Genomic DNA, 21,709 nt, shown 5'->3' with positions numbered 1-21,709 from the left:
TCTCTTCACCCACAAGATTAAACAATTTATATTTAAACACAATGTGGGTAAATGTTCCGTATAGCGTATCCATGCCTATCCCTTGATCCTAATGGCATGATCCTGAATATATTTATACTGTGGTACATGATGCTTGCTGTTTTAATTTAGTACATAGAAAGATCCTGGATACAAAAAAAATTGTGATGTAACAATGAATTCTGATGGTAATATCACATCAAATAAAAATCTGAAAGTAATTTTTTTTTTACTTCCTAAAATTATTTTTATTGTAATATTTTTGTTATGTCCAGGATCTTTGATGTACTAAATTAAGACAGCAAGCATCATGTACCACAGGATCAATCATACAGGATCAAGGCTTAAACTTGAGTACGTGATATGGAACAATTACCCACAATGTGTATAACAAGAAGATACCAAAATTTAATTATAACTGAACAAAAAAATAAGATGCAGTAAAGGAATGCTAAGGGTAATGGAAAGTCCTAAATTGGTAATTTCATTTTCTGGTTTATAAAATAGCCTATTTGAAGCATAATAGATTTTCATGTACACAGGTGAGATTGGCACAATTTTAATTGTTTCGCTATCAACATTTTGCAGAATACTTTATTTTATTAATTTAATTGGAGGTCTATGTGCATTTTAGCAATGCAGTCAGCATACAGAGAGCAACTGTCTCTGAATATATTATTTTCACTCATTGCAGTAATGTTTGGTTACATAAAAGTTTCAGAAGATATTTAGAAAGTTTTAAATAAATAAGAATGGATGCGATAGTGTACACTGTACAGAAGTTTTATTATTATTTTTTTTAAATTTCCACCCACTGGTATTTTCAACTTCTTGCAGCACTGGTTAGTCCTAAAAAAATTGTTTCAGATCAAAGTTTTATACAAGTTTTAGAAGAATTGCAATAATTGTTATAGATTTTATAGTTAACTTAATAGAGTAATTAAGAATATTTGTTTGTCCATTAACCCCTCATTATTTTACCCACAGCACCCTTCGTGGTTATAAAAATTTTTAAAATTGACAACAAATTTGAACAGATTCTATGGTGTGCCTACTAAGATAGTTAGGAGTTTTTTGTCCTCAAACCCTTGTTTTTTTCCACCCCTTAACAGTTATGGCTGGTCATACCCAAATATGTAGACAAAATTTTTGGTAATACTCCTATAAGTTATAATATGTTCAAACAGATGTGATATGTATGTTTCATGTTATGGGAGTTGAAGTGATTTAAATGTTTTTCAAAAAATCTTCCCCATTTATACCCCTTTGGTGGGCTTATATCCATTAACAAACTCAACTGAGAATTTCCATAACCATATTTTATGTATTAAGTGATTTATTTGTACAAAATTATGGCAGTTATCATGACAATAAAAATGTGGTACATACACATGGTAACGACTGCAACAGGTAGTCTTTCTTCGAAACATACCTAACAGTACAATTTATTCTAGTCATGAGTTTGCTTTTTCCAGCTAATTTATAATACCTGAACAATTTTAACTTACAAGAAATGTAACACATATTTTGTACTTACAGTTAAATCGATCAATACTACTTTTCACACTTTATGTTACAAATGATATTTAATCCCTACAGTCAAATAAATTAACCAAAAACAATTCATTTGAAACCAAATAACAAAATACTACTAGTTTATAAGATGGTAAGAATTCATTTAAAATCATGTGTTATTTTTTAGTATGCAGACTTTTTTGGGAGCTGCATGTATATAAATGCTTGTATCCTTTTAATTTTATTTTAGATATTTCAATTTTCTCATGTTACTCAATACATGTATGTGTCCACTGTCTTACGTAAAACACTTTTACATACATAAAAAACTTTTGTATAGTTGTGCGCTGTGAATACAGGTAATCCTGAATGTTCTTATGAAGTGACATCCAATTTTAAATATCATTTAATTTAACACAATAAATCAAATGAGTGGTTGTAACTTATAATGAACACAAAAGTAAGAAAAAAAAGGCCACAAGGCAGAAATGGTAGTTAAAAAAAAAGGTAGAGGGCTCAGTGGAATTTCGTTACATTTACAAATCTGAATACTTTTGTAGTTTATAATGTAAAAAAAAAACCTTTATACTGAATAGTTATTGAACATAAAACATCAAGTAAAAATAAGTTTTTAAGTGTGGATGTAGAACTTATTGAAGGTTCAATTGCATACTATACTACAACTTACTTTCTAACTAGCTGTATATACACATCACATGATCATAGGTTGTAAATATGTTGAAGATCAACATTTTAAATTTGCCTCTACAATTTATGGTCAGCCTTGCTATGTTTAAACTCGAATTACAATTCTTTGAAGAGAGTGGCCCAATCCCATGTATTGTGACTTTTTTTGCAACGTGATTCAAGGAATTGGACTGATCGGAAAAAAATGTTAAGGCAACAGATAAGGGAAACAGTAGAGAACTGTGTAGAAGGTTTAATAAAAAAAGTATCCCGGTCACCATACCAATCTTTAACATCAAATAAAAAGTGTGAAATACCCCATACATATATGTTTGTATGCGCCTGTACAAAGGTTGTAATGATGGACTGCATGTTGACCAATAATGTTAAATACTGCTTCAGCCCATCACATGTAAATGCTACCTGTGAATAACAAAGGACCTTAGAGGCAGGTGAAAATATATATCTGCACAAGTAGATCTTACAAGTTATGTTATGTAACATAAACATTTCACCTATATTTGGCAGCATTCTAGACATAATAAATTAAAACAATAGATCCATACTTCACTGTCCACAGAATTAAAATATGTTGTAACAGCACCACAATTCAATTTGATGCAGTCACATGTAGTGAAAGCTCCAATATCAAAATGTTCGGAACACACATATTTAGTTTTAAATGTTTCAGCATTACTGGCATCAAGGTCATAGCCAATTGCAGCAATCCACTTCAATAACCTGGAAACAAAACAAAAAAATTTTATAGTGTGAGCTAGTACATAAATTAGTATTTCCAGATTATTAGCTAGCATGTAGCCTACTATAAATATAAGGTATAAACATACATGTATTTAATTATGTGTATTTAGTTTAGCATTACCACTCAATGAACGTATATATTTCAGAGCTAATGTTTTATTATTAAAGTGCTGTAGAGTGTAATAAATTTGGTGGGTTTCTTTTAATTACGATATATTAATTTTCATTGAATCACATATTGTATAAATAATATAAATTCAGTAACACAAAACGATTTTTAGGGTTCATATCACAAATCAGTACATTTAAATTACTGATTTATGGTAATTTTACTAAGCCCATACTATCCCCAAATGGGTGTGTGTGTGTGTGTGTGTGTGTGTATGTGTGTGTGTGTGTGTATATATTGACGCCGTCCCCGTTGCCTAAACTGAATTTACGTAAATTTAAGCTGGTAGGTTAATTTTGAATCTCAAGGGGGGGGGGGTCCTGGCCTCGTGGCGGTAGGCAGGTATGCGGCGACAAAGGACTCCCCGGGCTGTTATGGCCTCCCAGGACGCCTTATTAATGAAACACACGAGTTCTTTTGGTGATTTATTACGTAGCACACTCTACAGGTCACACGTTCACGTGACTGGCCGCTTCACCGTCGACCTAAGCTCCGCGCACCTGAACCTGCTAGGGTCTCTGCGAGAGTACACGGACGTGGCGTGACGTGTGTGGACGATCGGTCCTGCAAATTAATTAAGGAAACACATGACACTAGATTACTGTGGTTAGTCCGCACAGGAGAATGATTTACTTATTAAAACACGTTACACTGAATTACTGCGATTAGTCCCGCACAAGAGAATATTTACTTATTAAAACACGTTACACTGAATTACTGCGATTAGTCCCGCACAGGAGGATATGCATGCGCGGATAGTCCGCGGGGTGGCTGGGCCACGTTAAGCTGGGCACGGACACGGTGGAATCGGGAGTGATATCACACACGTGGCCGTGGCACGCCCCAGGTGAATACTCGTCCGAAAGTTCTGGTCGCGTTCGGCGCAGTGCCGCCCTGCGTGGGCAAAGAACTATGTCCCGTGGTGGGACGTTAAAGCGTGAGGCGCAGGTGCCACGACAGGTCACCTAATTGCTTACGTAAACTATACAAATCCCTGATGGGATACACATATTATTAAAAGACCGCGCGTGGATGCTAACGGCCGATTTGGGCCGACCGGGGAGCTGATATAAAACGTTTGGACTATATTTACCTATTGCAGTTATATGGTGTTGGCGCGAAAATTGAAGGCTCCCCGTGCGTGGGCTGCCGGCCCGGGCGAGTGCTGGATGGCGACTGACTAACCTCCCTGGCCGCCGGGGCCAGGGAGGGGGGAAATTCCGCGGGAAAACTGCGGAGCGCGGGAAGATGACTTCGGCCAGTTTTGTGAATTATACCCTTGTAACATATGATCATTTAATTAACATTAATTATTGAATGGTTTAGATTTCTTAGTTTTTGTTTATATTATAAAATGCCTGAGAAACAATACCCTTGCGCAGTGCCACACCCGGCCGGGCGCTTTGCACACGTAGGAGGCCGTGACTGACGTCACGCCGTTCGGGGCACTGCACTACGTTGCGCGCGCGGGCGCGTTCGGGGCGCGGCACTTATCAGGTGTTGAGGACACATAACGGCCTGTGCTCTCAGAGGGAGCACTGACGGCGGCGTCAAATGCCCCCCCCTCGACGAGGCCGTTCTGTGCCTCAACACCTTACACACACACTTAAAGATACGCCGGCACACTGACCTGGTAGACCCGTAGCGGCTGTCCATGGGGCGGCGTCAGGTACCTGTGCGTCAGCGTCAGCTGCGGCCGAGGTGGGCAGCGGCGGCGTGGCGGCGCCTTCGGCGGCAGGCGGCGGCACGTTCGAGGTGGCGCCCACAGCGGCAGGCGGCAGCGCGCCCAAGGTGGCGTGCGTGGTGGCGCCCTCAGCGGCAGGCAGCGGCGCGCGTGGTGGCGCCCTCAGCGGCAGGCGGCGGCGCGCCCAAGTTGGCGCGCGTGGTGGCGCCCTCAGCGGCAGGCGGCGGCGCGCCCAAGGTGGCGCGCGTGGTGGCGCCCTCAGCGGCAGGCGGCGGCGCGCCCAAGGTGGCGCGCGTGGTGGCGCCCTCAGCGGCAGGCGGCAGCGCGCCCAAGGTGGCGCGCGTGGTGGCGCCCTCAGCGGCAGGCGGCGGCGCGTCCAAGGTGGCGTGCGTGGTGGCGCCCTCAGCGGCAGGCGGCAGCGCGCCCAAGGTGGCGCGCGTGGTGGCGCCCTCCGCGGCAGGCGACGGTATGGCGCCTTCTGCGGCGCGAGTGGGAGCACGGCCGGTTTGCATCGCGCCCACCCCCCGTGAGCCTTCACGGCAGTTGGGGGCGGCGGCGGCGGCGGCGGCGGCGGCGTCGTGGCTGTCAAGTCCGCCTCGGTGCCTTGTGGCACGGCGTCGACAACCCGGTGGTCTGCCAGACTAGGTCGAAATGTGGCGCTTTTGAGACGAGCGGCCGCGCCACGTGCTTTCTCGGTGGCTGGGGGCGGCGTCTTCGGTGGTACCGAAGGTGGTGTTCGGGATCCGCAGCGGCGCTGCGTGTGATCCGCCACCTGGTGATCTGGACTAGGTCGCGATGTGTTGGATACGCGACGCGCGGCCGCGCCAGGTGCGCTCTCGGTGGCTGGGGGTGGCGTCGTCGGTGGTGCCGGAGGTGGTGTTCGGGATCCGCAGTGGCGCTGCGTGTGATCCGCCACCTGGTGATCTGGACTAGGTCGCGATGTGGTGAATTCGCGACGCGCGGCCGCGCCAGCCGCGCTCTCGGTGGCTGGGGGCGGCGTCGTCGGTGGTGCCGGAGCTGGTGTTCGGGATCCGCATTGGTGCTGCGTGTGATCCGCCACCTGGTGATCCGGCCGGCGGTGTCGCAAAGTGGCCGTTTTGAGGCTTGCGGCCGCGCCAGCTGCGCTCTCAGTGGCTGGGGGCGGCGGCGTCGGTGGTGCCGGAGGTGGTGTTCGGGATCCGCAGTGGCGCTGCGTGTGATCCGCCACCTGGTGATCCGGCCGACGTTGTCGCGAAGTGGCCGTCTTGAGGCTTGCGGCCGCGCGAGCTGCGCTCTCAGTGGCTGGGGGCGGCGTCGTCGGTGGTGCCGGAGGTGGTGTTCGGGATCCGCAGTGGCGCTGCGTGTGATCCGCCACCTGGTGATCTGGACTAGGTCGCGATGTGGTGAATTCGCGACGCGCGGCCGCGCCAGCCGCGCTCTCGGTGGCTGGGGGCGGCGTCGTCGGTGGTGCCGGAGGTGGTGTTCGGGATCCGCAGTGGTGCTGCGTGTGATCCGCCACCTGGTGATCCGGCCGGCGGTGTCGCAAAGTGGCCGTTTTGAGGCTTGCGGCCGTGCCAGCTGCGCTCTCAGTGGCTGGGGGCGGCGTCGTCGGTGGTGCCAGAGGTGGTGTTCGGGATCCGCAGTGGCGCTGCGTGTGATCCGCCACCTGGTGATCCGGCCGACGTTGTCGCGAAGTGGCCGTCTTGAGGCTTGCGGCCGCGCCAGCTGCGCTCTCAGTGGCTGGGGGCGGCGTCGTCGGTGGTGCCGGAGGTGGTGTTCGGGATCCGCAGTGGTGCTGCATGTGATCCGCCACCTGGTAATCCGGCCGACTGAGTCGCAAAGTGGCCGTTCTGATTGGCCCAATTGCCACCTGGGCGGCAACAGGGGGCGGCGTCGGAGGCGGCGCGTCCGCGTCGTCCTGACGTGTCCACCCGATCCCCGCGTGCCAATTGTACCACAGGGGCTGGATGGGCGTGCCTTCCTCTACCTGTGGTGATGTCGTCTCCGCCCCATATGGCGGGGGCGGCGTCGGCGTCGGCGTCGGGGGCGGCGACGGCGTCGGGGGCGGCGACGAGGTGCGGACGGGTGTTTCGGTTGTTCTTAAAGTGGGCGGCATCTTGGCCGCGACAGCGGCGTGGTGGCTGGCCGTGTGTGGAAGCGGCGATGCGTGCTGTGTCATGTGGTACAATCGTGGCGGCATCCAGTCTACTTCCGGCCCCTCAGAGTACTCTGCGGTGACGTCATCCTCCCACTCGTCCTGTTCCTCCTACTCCCAGTTGTACCCTGGGCATGGGTAGCCCTCGCTTGCCCATGCCTCGTAGGCCTCCTGGAAGTCGTTCATCTTCAGAGACTCGTGGTGACTTATGACCTTGTTGCTCCACTGTGCTTGACTCGCGGCTGTCCTACGTCACCCCTCACAGCTGACCTAGGGGTGGAGCGTGGTGTGGAGGGGTGGTGAGCGGAGCGATGCGCGGGCTGAGGGGTGGTATCGGGCGTAGGAGGGAAGGGGTGGTGAGTGGAGTGACGTGCGGGCTGAGGGGTGGTCTCGGGCGGAGGAGGGGAGGGGTACTGCACGGGCAGGAATGCGGGGGTGGGGTTGTCCGGCTGGCGCGGCGCCGCTCCGTCGCGCAGTGTTGCCGCGCTGCGCGCTGTTGCACTGTCCCTACTCGAGCCCTTTGTCTGCTAATTTCTCCGTTTCGTTTTCTTGGCTTGTTCGTCGAAAGAGTTTGGTGATGTTCTAGCTACACTAGTTGGGCGCCATTTTGACGCCGTCCCCGTTGCCTAAACTGAATTTACGTAAATTTAAGCTGGTAGGTTAATTTTGAATCTCAAGGGGGGGGGTCCTGGCCTCGTGGCGGTAGGCAGGGATGCGGCGACAAAGGACTCCCCGGGCTGTTATGGCCTCCCAGGACGCCTTATTAATGAAACACACGAGTTCTTTTGGTGATTTATTACGTAGCACACTCTACAGGTCACACGTTCACGTGACTGGCCGCTTCACCGTCGACCTAAGCTCCGCGCACCTGAACCTGCTAGGGTCTCTGCGAGAGTACACGGACGTGGCGTGACGTGTGTGGACGATCGGTCCCGCAAATTAATTAAGGAAACACATGACACTAGATTACTGTGGTTAGTCCGCACAGGAGAATGATTTACTTATTAAAACACGTTACACTGAATTACTGCGATTAGTCCCGCACAAGAGAATATTTACTTATTAAAACACGTTACACTGAATTACTGCGATTAGTCCCGCACAGGAGGATATGCATGCGCGGATAGTCCGCGGGGTGGCTGGGCCACGTTAAGCTGGGCACGGACACGGTGGAATCGGGAGTGATATCACACACGTGGCCGTGGCACGCCCCAGGTGAATACTCGTCCGAAAGTTCTGGTCGCGTTCGGCGCAGTGCCGCCCTGCGTGGGCAAAGAACTATGTCCCGTGGTGGGACGTTAAAGCGTGAGGCGCAGGTGCCACGACAGGTCACCTAATTGCTTACGTAAACTATACAAATCCCTGATGGGATACACATAGGGCCGTATGCACAGATTCTACTAGAAGCCAAGTGTCTACTCGTACTTCCTTTAGTGAAGGATTTGAAGTTCACTAAATTTCGTATGTTAGAAATATTTTAGTATAAGCCCGGCTAGGTTTTACAAAGTAAAGTGAAGAATGCTACTTAATTACGAAGGTGGCCGAGTTTACTCGAATAAGGCCCGAAATCAATGACGTCGTTCATGACGACATAACCTCGGCCAATAGGAAACCTATATTGTATATTTATTTTTTTGTATGTGAAAATAATAAACATTTGTGTATCCACCGATCCACGTGGTCGTTATGGATTGTGCTCCGAGGCAATTTGCCGAAAGGTTTTCTATGAATGAGAAGTCAATTTTATTTTCATTAGTGGAAAATAGGGCAAAAATAGTGGAAGCCAAAAAAACGGATTTCAAAAACGTCGCCGAAAAGCGGAAAGCTTGGCAGGAGATTGAAAAAGATTTCAATTCTTATTCAGAAGTCTCCAAGGTTAGTAGCAAATTATTAAAATAAAGGAACGTACTTTAGTGTTTTTATATCATATGATCTGTTGGACTGCATATAGTACCCAATGTTTCATTATAAATTTTTTTATTAACTGCCTCTCGTTAATCCAAAGTTGATCATGTATTTCTGCATAATTCTAATACACATTATTGAAAGCAGCGACATTAAGCAGTTAATAATTTAATTATTTTACATTGAAGGGTGTATAAAAATTTTCTAAAATATCTCATCTGCAAAGATTATTTTTGGCCGATTTTTTCTTTCACATTTAACTATCACTTAAATTAACTATTTAAATAGGCTAATAAAATCAGATTGTGGTATTTTAGATGGATTATATTCTGCATAAAATATACATTTTATGCTTTCAGAAGTTTGTGTTTTTCCATCATTATTGAAATAATAAAACTGTGCATGTTGGAAAAGTTATCAGAACTTATGGCATTACTACAATTGTTTTTACTTTTTTTGTTGCAGCGTACTGCATCCCAGCTAAAGAAATGTTGGGAAAATGAGAAAATGAAGAGGAAGAAGATCCTTGCTGCCAACACAAGGCAGCGAATGGCCACTGGTGGTGGTCCATTTGTCCAGGAGCCCTCCACGAACCCCGAATTGGAAGTGGCATTAGCTGGGACACAGCACTTTATTGTAGATGGTGGCGATCATGACATGGTCGTTTCCGCAGACAGTGCTGAAAATGCTGCTAAGTACCAGGCAGTAATTGCATTGGACCATGACTATGAGCTGCCCATTTCAGAATCTATGTCTGAAGAAGAAATTACTTATGAGGTGGAGGTTGACAGCCCACAGGTGAGAAAGAAGGATGCTCTCCTTTCTGGACGCTCCAATAAGTCAAATACACGTCGTGAAGTAGCAATTGAAGATGAACTGCAGCATCGCCTGCATAAACTTAACAGTACAGAAAAGCGGGAAATTGAGCATCATAAGCTTTTGATGCTTGAGCAGAAACTGCGAGTGAGGGCAGCAAGAACTGCTGCAATATATACAAAAGAGCTTCACGAGCAGGCAAAGAATCATCGTGAAGAAGAACACAAGTTGCGAATGGAATTAATGAAATCAGGAAACGGGAAAACACTGTAAATTGCTTGCATATTACAGTCGATAACCATTTTTATATTATGCCCTTATTTGTATTTATTCTTTCCTGTGGTTTCTAAATTGCACTTAGTAAAATTCTGCAAAATGGCACGGTAAAATTGAAAGAAAGCCTCTTAGCTGAAAAAAAATCCAAAAACCAGTTTTTATTAATGTCCTAACATATTTTCCAAACATTATCTAAGAGGGCATTGCGATATTGTTTACAATTTTCCAGATTGAATCTTTTTAAGGAGTGGTTAGATTAAGTTATATAATAGATAGTGTAAAATTGTGAGAGTTGTTGGTTATTATGTTAGCTAACTGTGAAATTGTTTAAACAGTTAAGTTTGTTAAGCCATATAAAAATATACTGTTTGAAGTTGTGTCAGCGACTGGTTAGGTTAGTAGCATTACAAATATTAGAGAGTTAGGATGGTGTGTTGGGTTAAATGAAGAGACATTTCAAATTGGTAAAACTAAGAAATTATTTAAATGATCTGAAATGTTTCTAGCATAGCTTAATTAAATACTAATGATCCATAATACTTAATCAAGGATTTTAAATTGAACTTACCACACCTAATATATCCCATGCCCACTATTTGATGTAGCAAACCCATCCCTTTTCATAGTATCACACAGTATTTGAAATAAATATACCTGACTTATCTACTTGTTAAAAATGTAAACTACTGCAAAATATTTGAAGTATCTTACAGAGAAAAATTGCATAACATGTAAGTAAAAACATCAGAATTTTGATTAGATTTTTTTTTGTTCAGGAAAGAGGCTTTCCTTTAAAATTACCAAATGCAGCTGAAAATTCAATGTTCCTAAGAGAAGGTGTATACAACATAAATGAGCAATGTGTTATTTATTTTTCATATGTATGATTAGGAATCCAAATTATAATTATTGGGACCATTTACAAATGACAACATTCATAAGCAGACAGTAACTGAATTTATTAAAATTTTGGGGGTTCGTTAAAATATTGACAAGTGTGGTCATCTGTGGTGTTGTGGTGTACTCCAACTAATGATTAGAAAATGTGATTGAAAACAACTAGTGTTGGTAGGTATTGAACAGTGTATTTTATTTGTAATTGTATGTTTTGCTTGACCATAGACAATACTGATTCAATTTCCAACTGAAAATATTGAAATAAAAGTCTGAAAATTATTTTATTGAGCTTCTCTTATTTAGTTTGATAATGTTATCTAACAACTTTGTGATATGTCAAGGAAATAAGTGGTTTAAAATACTTTTATACATTTTTGCAGATAAGTAATCAAAATAACCATTTTTGAATTTTGTTTCTCCCGTAAGTGCACCTACTCTTGGAAATTACTGTATGTAGTCTTAAATATTTTTGCAAATATGTTTATAAATTTTCATGTAACTACATTAGCACCCTCTGAGACATATATGTATTAAAAATTAAGAGAAAAGACTGTTTAGGGTAGGTAAGCAACATTAATGACTAATAAATTCCCTAAAATTCCAAGATTTATACAAATAATTAATACAACTGACATAACCAACCATTTACGCATGTTCCAATTCATCTACTTCTAAGAAGCTGCTCAGAAAATTTTTTTTATTAATATATTGAACAGTTTAGCATAGATTTAATTTATTATTAATATAGCTTATATAAGAAAAACATTCAATTTAGTTATTATTCACTTTATTTCCAAAGATCTTCTCTTTTTAAAATTAATGGCTTCTTAAAAAAATAAAATATTGTGAAATTTTAGAATGACAATTAGTTGTTTATTATTGTACACATTGTTAAAGATCAAACATTTATGCTAAGCTTCAAAAATGTTGTTTCTTCCTTTATTTATCTCTGTATATTTATACAGCGATGTTTATGCATTTTGAACCTTGCCTGGTTTTGCACTGGTCCAATGTGATATTCTCTTGAAACCTAATCTAGCAATAGGTTTGTTTTATATTGCTATGTTATTTAAATTAGTGTTAGAACTTACTGTGTTAACTGCTGCTATAGTTTAGTCCCGTTTATAAACTGCAGTGAAACTTTAATGTTAAACAGCAAAATAGACAATTAAAGGCATAACAGTATGCATACAACATTTATAATAAGAGGAAGGTTTGGCTAATTTTTAAGCACATTAAACAGTGTACATAGTTACAACTCTAACATCAGACTAATAATAAATGTAAATATTTGACATTATTTCGACTTTCCATCATTTTGTAATACCTGCAAAAATGTTAAAATTGCAACAGACCATTCCAAGAGGACTCATTAGCAATTTATTGTTTTTTGCATAACCAATGCTTTTATGACCACTAATCTCTAAAAACAGATCTCTTGTCTCTCACTCGACTTTACCATACACAGCAATAAATGGTGCTGAAAGCAGGGTGATAAGCTATTTATATATCTCTAGATAGTTGGTTAAAACTTTTTAGAACTTATTTTACTGCTATATACATACACTAATTCTAAGAGTATCTGGTATCTACTATTGTCAATTTTTCTTTCATTATTTAGAAAACCAGGTTTCAAGGATACTAAAAATTTTTTAACTTGCTGCAAAAGGGCTGAACACTGGCCAATTATATTGTCAGACACACTCCTCCATTGTGATCACTCTCATCACTGTGGACCTTTTAGCAGTAATCTTTCCGTTACCTGCAGTGTCAGTGTGTCTAGTCTGTCTCCAAGCAAATCTCACCCTACACCACACAATACACTTACATTGGCACAAGGAAAAGGGGAAAAAAGACACACATGCTTTTGTATTAAAATCATTGAGACTTTATTCAGTGCAATATAAATCTTGTTGAAGTATTTATTCTGCATCTATATAGCTTGGTAATTATTATGAACACACAAATCACTTTATTTTAAAATCAGTAATTACGAGGCTTGAGAAATGCAGCTGGTTAAATTAGGGTATGTTCTATCACGACATTAATATGCATGAATAATTAATAAAAAAACTCATTGAAATTCATTGATAATATGCACTTTTCATTTATATACATAAGGCTTAACTATTTCTCCGATTCCCATAGGCCTCACATAACCCACATCATGAAATGCTAAAGTTTTATTAGATACTTAAGATTTGCAAAGTGGTTAAATAAATGTTAGGATAAAGACTGCTAACTGACACCTTAAAAAGGTATATTTTTTATGTAATCGCTTAACAACACAGAAACCTGTTAAAAGAAAACAAAAGCTTCACTAAATTTCAATTGTATAAAAAAACTGAACAAATAAACATCATTACATACACATTGCAGGAAACTTACCCATTTACTCACATTTTTGACCCATTGCACCAGTTTCCACATCACCTTAGAGGAAGCTCTCTGGAGGTATAGTGCTCAATGCGTTATCTCCTATATTTATATACATGGCGAGATTCCCCAAGAGGCCTATTACATTCCATGTTCTAGACTGTGCCTGGAAAAATAAAAAAAAATTAATTCACTACTGAAACTATTAAAAAAAATTAAAAAATACATTTGAAGCAGTTATGTACAGAAAACCACGGAAACTACGTAATGCATTCACACAAAATGACGTTCAATAAACATTGCTCTCATTGCAGCTCCTCGGTGGTTGCGTGGACGCAAGTTTGCAACTGGCACTATGGGTAAAACACGAAGTTCTTCTACTGGAGGTGGCAAAGGCTCTTCATGCTGAACCGCAATGTTGTGCAGCACAGCACATGCAAGAATAACCTTGTTTGAAGTAGCCAGTTTCGTTCGTAGTTTTTGCCCAAGGCATGCAAACCGCCTCTTCCACACTCCAAATAACCGTTCCACAATGTTTCTTGTTCTTCTGTGAGCTAAATTGTATCTGATCTCAGCTGCTGTCGTTGGAACCAGTACTGGTGTGTACAGGAATGGTAACTGTGGATACCCATTATCTCCTAGAAGTATTCCTGGGAGTCCTTGATTTTCAAACCTAACCATCACCCTGCTGTTACTAAATATCCTGGCATCATGGGTACTGCCAGGCCATCGTGTTACAATGTCCATGATCTCGAGGTTAGGACCTGCAACAACCTAATGTATATACATACATTTGTTAAATTACCCAAACACTTAAAATTCATATAATGTTTGGCTGTACAAAAAAAAAGTAAATACTAAAGAATCTCTAAAAATGGTTAACATTTAAAAATCTATATGATTAACGGTTTAATTTAATTTTAAACTTGTTTAAGGTTTTTACCGAATGCAGAAGCAGGTTACTAAAAATAAATTCTCAATTATCATCTCAAGTACAGTAATTAATTCAATTTTTTGTTAAATTCTCACACCGCTGCATTTTCCATTCATTAATAATAAAATTCCTAAATAATTTTTTTGAACACCTGAAACATTCATGTAATTTTCCTGAAAATATAATTTCTAAATTCCTACCAGATTCCGAATATTCAGTTTATAGTGCACATTACAATGTGTGTGCACTGACACACCTGTAGCCATTTTTTCTTTCCCACATGGGTCTGTGTATATGATTTCGAGAACTCAAGTCAAATCATGAGACTGGTCTATTAAGTTAAATAACCTACACAAAAAATACTGTAAAATAATGTTATCAGTTGCTAAGGAATTGCTAATATAAGATACAGCTATCCTCACCTAACCAACCACACACAATTTATCACTATTTTAAATGTAGCTAACGTAACCTAATTACCAGCCCACACTATTTTTAATATTTTAAACAAAGCTCAAAAATTAATTTCTCTGTCATTTAAGTATATGAAAGACAATATAGACATCTTTTATTCACGTTTTTATTTATAGTATGTACAATTATTGAAGTTGCTTGTGCGAACTGCAAACTTCCGTGACCTCCAATGAATTTAGGAACTGTTTAGGCCACAGAATGCACTGATATTAATTGGTTGTTATGCTACATGGCAATTCCAAAGCTACCATTAAAAACATCTAACAGTATTTTTATTGTAGCTATACTAATTATATCAACCCATTGAAATATTTTAAAATAACTTAAATGTTACTAACTTAACCCATCTCCCATTCTCACACTATCACAAACTTGTAATATTTATGCTGAACATGCACAAATGTGGCCTCGGAATGGATGTTGTGAACGTGAGGTTTGCCCACCTAGGAAAGCAAAAAATGAGAGTGGCCACATCAATGCAAAGGTAATGTAATGTAATCAATAAACTGTGATTTTTCAGAAATCAGTAGCAATTTATAAACACTATTTTCAGGTTAAAATATAAGAACAGCTTTAGTGCTCCAAAAAAGTGTTTTCGAAATTACCTCTCTTTTACGACACAAACATAATAATTATCTACACAAACCTGAACATTCAAGGACATGTACTGTTTTCTGTTACGGTACAACTCAGGAAACTGGCCACCAGGATTACTAATACAGATGTGCGTGCAGTCAATACAACCAGTGACTCCAGGAAATTCACCCAAATCGTAGAACTTCCTCTGGTTACTACGAATACCTCCTGGTCCTGGGAAGTGTGCATACTGCAGCAAATGTCCTGCCAGCTCATTTGAAGTTACCTGTAAAATATGTTTCACATACTTATAATTTAAATATAAACTACTCACTCCAAACTCATAAAAGTGTAGGTAAATGCCTCGTAATTTTAACAATTTAAACAACTGCTCTATAATATTTATTGCCATGATTACCAACATTAATAGGGCAGCACAATGTATTACCATGACAAATTAACTTGTTTTGTTAGTCACTACTTTATCGGTTCATTTAGCATGTAAACAGTAATCCACCTACAAATTTTTCCAGAAAACTCTTAATACCAAACTGTTATTAGATAGACAATTTGGGGTAATAGCCTAGTTTGGGGTCTCTTGCTAAAAAAAAAAAAATTATTTCGAAATATTTATTTTCAACTTTTTTCCCAAATGCCCTGCTCCTACTTTTTAATGGAAATTAACATGTCAAATGAAGGGCACAAAACTGTCTTCCAAAATGATGATGTACATAACCTAAACTTAAGCAACTCTAACCTTGATAATTCTGCTTACTGTTGCTTGATTCAAGTGGATAAGGTCACCACAAACAATCTGAAAAATAACGAACACAGGTTAGTAATTTCTCTCTTAAAAGAAATATCGGGTAAATAGGCATGTTTATGACAGCATTACGAAAAAAGACAATAAATAGGTAAATGTATTTCTATCAGTTACACCTCATTTACAACCAACATACCTGTCGTCAGACACTTTAAATAAATTTTACTCTCACGTACCTGAAAACTGTTACTACCATAAAAGCGTAGTGCAGTGGTAACTTTAACAATTGCTGGCACCGGCAAACCACGCTTATCTCCATTGTCAGCCGCAACAAGGGGCACGATGGTACCAATTACAGTTTCTTTTGTGAAACGAAAACGTTTCACAAACTCTTCATCACTAAAACATTCCAATGGATTATCCCCATCTCGAAGATACTTTCTAGGCGGCGGATTGTAGGGAACATCCCTAGCATATCGCACAAATTCCACAAACTCGTCATCCACAATGCGTCCTACAGCTTCCATGTTGTGAAAAGTAGCACTAAATAGCAATTTAGTACGGCCAATCGGCGACTAAATATTCTCTGCACGAATGCACTTAAAAAATAAGCCCCACTAATACTTCACAACCTGTGCATACCGAAATTCCGATTTAGTTAAACTTAATACTAAATTTTAGTAATAGTATGGTCTATGCATTCGGCCCATATTATTAAAAGACCGCGCGTGGATGCTAACGGCCGATTTGGGCCGACCGGGGAGCTGATATAAAACGTTTGGACTATATTTACCTATTGCAGTTATATGGTGTTGGCGCGAAAATTGAAGGCTCCCCGTGTGTGGGCTGCCGGCCCGGGCGAGTGCTGGATGGCGACTGACTAACCTCCCTGGCCGCCGGGGCCAGGGAGGGGGGAAATTCCGCGGGAAAACTGCGGAGCGCGGGAAGATGACTTCGGCCAGTTTTGTGAATTATACCCTTGTAACATATGATCATTTAATTAACATTAATTATTGAATGGTTTAGATTTCTTAGTTTTTGTTTATATTATAAAATGCCTGAGAAACAATACCCTTGCGCAGTGCCACACCCGGCCGGGCGCTTTGCACACGTAGGAGGCCGTGACTGACGTCACGCCGTTCGGGGCACTGCACTACGTTGCGCGCGCGGGCGCGTTCGGGGCGCGGCACTTATCAGTTGTTGAGGACACATAACGGCCTGTGCTCTCAGAGGGAGCACTGACGGCGGCGTCAATATATATATGTATATATATATAGGTGGGTTATTAAAAATAAATGATAATACTACTTAATTAAAAATTATTATGTGAGCAAATTCAGGTCTCGATAATATCGCTATATACATCCCGTATAATAAGCCTTAACATAAATGCCTAACCCTTAACATGTTAAACCACTTATTGTAATTTTTTTTATATAAACATCAGTACTCACTTGCTTCGGCTTCATGGAAATCTGAATGTTGTCACATCAGGATAAACAGTAATACTGTTCCTGCACGAAGACACAAAACATCGTTGTGTATTCACAGGCATCTTCATCGGCTTAAAAACCATCTTTCACTCAACCAAAATCTACTACAAACCGAAAAAAAAAAGAGAAACTATAATGCTCAAATCAATATGTAAACGAATATTACTGCAAAAAAAACAATTTTTACAAATCAAATGTTTTCGAAATCAAAATAAATTAATATTACACTATATTTATTGCATTATTAGTATTTATTGCATAAATTTAGTTTCTTATAAACATTCAATTGACATTTGATCATGAACACTAACGCTACCTATGAATTTACAAACGAACTAGGTCAATCTACTAGCGCTATCTGTTGTGCAGATTAAAAATAGTATCTGGGTACATAATGGCCTATTAGAGTTGCCACCCCCTGCTGCCAGCCTTCGGTTACCCAATAGGGCGCAGGGAACTCCCAGCCAACAGCCCACGAGAGAGATGCGCACACCCCGAGAGACGACCACCGACAATCGTTTGTGTTAGAATTTTATATATTCCTATCCCTTTGGATCTTTTGCATTTACAATATTATTTACAAGTCTACAAAACATACTTACAATACACATTTAATAATCTTGATAAATATTTACAATAATAACATATATAACATTACTATAATACATTGTCTCTTTATATTTACAACTGCCATCTGGTGACGAGTGGTGGCACTACCAGGGCTATGGCTGGAATATTGTGCCGTGGACAGGGCTGTGACCCGGGTTTTTGTTTAAATAAAGAGGAGGTACGGCGTCAAACCTAATGTTATTTAACAACCTTACCTGTAAATGAAAACAGTTTTCTTTTTCAAATAAATTTAAAATTGCCTGCATGTTATCAACAATACATTTGCGTACCTAAATAACATAAGTTCCATACACTTTACGCACGTTTTATCACAATTTAAAATGCACTTTCATTTGTCAACATTATTATTTTCATAAAAAAAAGGTGATGTGTCCCGGCAACAGCGTCGGGTGATGGAGTGACTTGAGGTGGGGCGAAAGGCCCTCTGATAGGCTGGCAGCTGCTCCTTGACTCACAGATATTGGCACTATCCTGCCCTTTTGCTGGGTCAGGGGTAGAGAAGGGGTGTGGTCAGGTACAGTGCGAGGAAGGGGTGGTAGTTGGTGCCTTAGAGCGAGCACCCGAAGGCCGCTCCAAGGGGCGGGGAAGTTGAGCTCCTAGAGCGAGCACCCAAGGGCCCCTCCAGAGGATGGAAGGAAGGGGAGAGGTGAGCAGATAGCAATAACCCAATTTCCAACTATCTGCTTTATTTCCCCCAGATTTTTCTGAGGTAGAGATCTCTGGCTAGGCCGCCGCCGATCCATCATATTGCCATCCGGGGCAGTTAGTGTGTGCGAGACCAGAAACCGAAGTTTCTATAACTCGCTTAGTGCATTGTAAATCAGGTGCACCCCACACTTTTGTAGAATCACTTGGATCAACGGGCGGGGCGCGTGTCTTGAGGGATAAGTTTGGCACACGGGCCTGTGTGTGCGCTGGTAGGTTGTGTAATGCTAGAAAAAATTACGTGTACCTAATTCGGCGGGGGAGAGAAGCTCCCCACCAGCTAGATCGGCTAACTGGCGTGATGTAGTGTCGTGTTGGTGTGCAATAGAGGCTTGTCGGTGTGCTGTAATTTCAAGTGACCTAGTTAAATTCGGGTGTGGCGTGTAGTGTAAAGCTGTGCAAGCCGCTCCTACGAACCCCTGGGAACACAGAAACATGCTAGGGTAGTTAGCCCATTATTGCATGTAACAAGGTAGTTCAGGCCGTCACTTCACACAGGCATATCATCGTGTGGTCGTGTTGGTGATACGGTAAAAGAAATTACATAGATTAGTAAACACCTGGCCGCCTTAAGGACCGAACTATTGCGTTCCAATATAGTTCGGTCAAAGTTAGGCTAAACCAGTATTGCTGTAGCTAGCCCCCTGGCTGTTGTCTTCTAAACCTGAAAAATAGAAAGTGAAATTAATAAATGAAGGTCGTCCTATTCTATTATTGTTCGAGCAGAGAGATGCCCTCGTCCAGTATTTTTTTTTTTTTATTTATTTAATTTTTTATTTTTGTTTTTAATTTTTATATATATTTTTTATTTTATTTTATTATTTTATAATTTTTTTTTATTTTTTTTTTATTTTTAAATCTAGACTTAAAGCTACTGTACAAGCCCCCAGAGCCCTGCCCTGACAGGCATGCATGCCTCTCGGCCCAGATCCCCAGCGAGGGCTGGGGCAGCTCCCTCTACCAGTTCACCTGCATGATTCTGCCTTGACGAGGTGCTACGACATGTGTGTGGATTGTCGCGCGTGTTGTAGTGGTGTGGCTGTAAAATGTTACGTACCCCGGGGAAGGGAAAATTAATTAGGTGATGATGGATTTACGGAACTAGCTTTTTTAATTCAAAATCCCATGCCTTTCCGAAACGCGGCCGGCACTGGAGGTGAAGCCTGCCAGGCGGGTCTCGCCCTTCAGACATAGGGAGTCAGCCCTAACAACACAGGCAGTGAATCTCCCGGGAGCCAAAACCTACACCTGCGTGCTTCGGACCATTTTGAATTAGCTAGGAGAGAGAAAAATGCAGAGAATGTAAGAAATTTAATTTGCTATTATTAAGTGGTGAGCTAGAAGTGTATTTTATTGTTATGATTCAAAATCCCCCGCCTTTCCGAAACGCGGCCGGCATTGGAGGTGAAACCTACCAGGCGGACCGCGCCCTTCAGACATAAGGAGTCAGCCCTAACATCACAGGCAGTGAACCCGAGGGGGCCGCACATACCTGCGTGCTTTGGACCATTTTGAATCGAAAGAAGTGGAGTTAATGATGCTGAAGTTATTTTGTAGCTTGTATTTATTTATTTTTATTGTTGTTATTATATATAGAAATTATAATTGTTTCACAATTCAAAATCCCATGCCTTTCCGAAACGCGGCCGGCACTGGAGGTGAAGCCTGCCAGGCGGGTCTCACCCTTCAGGCATAGGGAGTCAGCCCTAACAACACAGGCAGTGAATCTCCCGGGAGCCAAAACCTACACCTGCGTGCTTCGGACCATTTTGAATTGTATAGGCCGTGTAAACTTTAAACTTTAAACTGTAGGCTCTGCGCGGTGTGAACACGCCCGGAGCTGGAATGCGACTGCCTTGGTGTCGGGAGAAAAAACAGTTTTGTTTGGGGGCCTCCAGCGCCCCGACCAATCAGAGAGCTTCTAGGCCTGTGATTGGCCGGGGCCCCGAAAGCCCCCGCACGAGGTGTTCGGAGAGCTATTTTATGTAATTTAAAATTTATTGAAGACTTTTTTTAAAAACTGAATCCATGTCGCTTTCGTTTTGTAATAATTATTGTTTTAATTTAATCGAGGTTTTTTATGTTTTCGTTGCTCGGACGGGTCGTAAATCGCTATTGAATTTATCAGTGCGTTTTCGTGCTGTGGTAAATTTAGGTACATTTTATTATTATTCTTTGATATTATTTCGCGGATGTACGGAATTTTAAGTGCGTTGTGAATAGTTTCGTTACTCGTAAATCTGTTACAGTCTAAAATGGCCCTTAGGAAATTATTCTGTTTAACTTGTAGCCGATTTATATGGTGAATTGCAGCATAGCCCCAGACCTCGCAACCATATAGCAACTGCGGGCGTACAATTTGAGTGTAAAGTTGGAGTTTTTTCCTGCGTGGTAAATTAGGTGCTTTTAACATTGGGTACAGGCTTCTTAAGGATCCTGTTGCAATGTTTGTTGCTCGAGTAATGTGTTTGCTCCATAGTAATGTCCTGTCTAGCGTGAGTCCTAGATATTTTGCCTGTGAAACATTAGGAATAGGTTGGTGAAAAATTTCTAGTTCCCTGTCTGGTCTGCCTCTACGTTTTGAAATTACAAGCGTGGTTGATTTAGCTGCATTAATTTTAATTCGCCACCGAGTGTAGTATTGCTCAAGTGCAGTTAGCTGCCTTTGGACGCATACCATGGCATATCTTAGGTTACCAGATTGTTTAATTATGGCTGTATCATCCGCATACATCTGTACGTAGGCGTTTGCATGCGGTATGTCGGCTGTGTAAATATTATAGAAGAAAGGAGAGAGTGGGGAGCCTTGTGGCACTCCAGCTGTAAGTTCGCGAGTAGTCGATTTAGCCCCGTCCAGAGCAACATAAAAGTTACGACGCCATAGATAGTGGGCCA

At 41.7% G+C, this 21,709-nt stretch overlaps 1 protein-coding gene and 1 long non-coding RNA gene across 3 annotated transcripts; both read right to left on the bottom strand.

The window, feature by feature from the left end:
• Positions 1-800: 800 nt before the first annotated feature.
• On the bottom strand, positions 801-17,543 carry LOC134535714 (uncharacterized). Its single transcript, XR_010075687.1, has 2 exons — positions 17,441-17,543; positions 801-2,961 (listed from the first exon to the last, which is right to left on the bottom strand). It is a non-coding gene; the product is annotated as an uncharacterized LOC134535714 (long non-coding RNA).
• LOC134535713 (putative nuclease HARBI1) lies at positions 7,750-17,173 on the bottom strand. 2 transcript variants are annotated; one of them, XM_063374918.1, is made up of 4 exons: positions 16,223-16,773; positions 15,981-16,037; positions 15,294-15,509; positions 7,750-14,013 (listed from the first exon to the last, which is right to left on the bottom strand). In XM_063374918.1, exons 1-4 carry the CDS (start codon positions 16,511-16,513, stop codon positions 13,513-13,515), a joined length of 1,065 nt encoding a protein of 354 aa, XP_063230988.1. In that variant the 5' UTR covers positions 16,514-16,773; the 3' UTR covers positions 7,750-13,512. The 2 variants fall into 2 exon arrangements, 1 of the variants encoding a protein (XP_063230988.1); XR_010075686.1 differs by lacking the exon at positions 16,223-16,773 and adding an exon at positions 16,780-17,173 and having other exon boundaries at positions 7,750-15,509.
• Positions 17,544-21,709: the final 4,166 nt, after the last annotated feature.

Source organism: Bacillus rossius, chromosome 10 (assembly GCF_032445375.1).
Source record: "Bacillus rossius redtenbacheri isolate Brsri chromosome 10, Brsri_v3, whole genome shotgun sequence".
Lineage (NCBI taxonomy): Eukaryota > Metazoa > Arthropoda > Insecta > Phasmatodea > Bacillidae > Bacillus > Bacillus rossius.
Note: the sequence above shows the minus strand (reverse complement) of the source record. Positions and strands in the feature narration are given on the sequence as shown.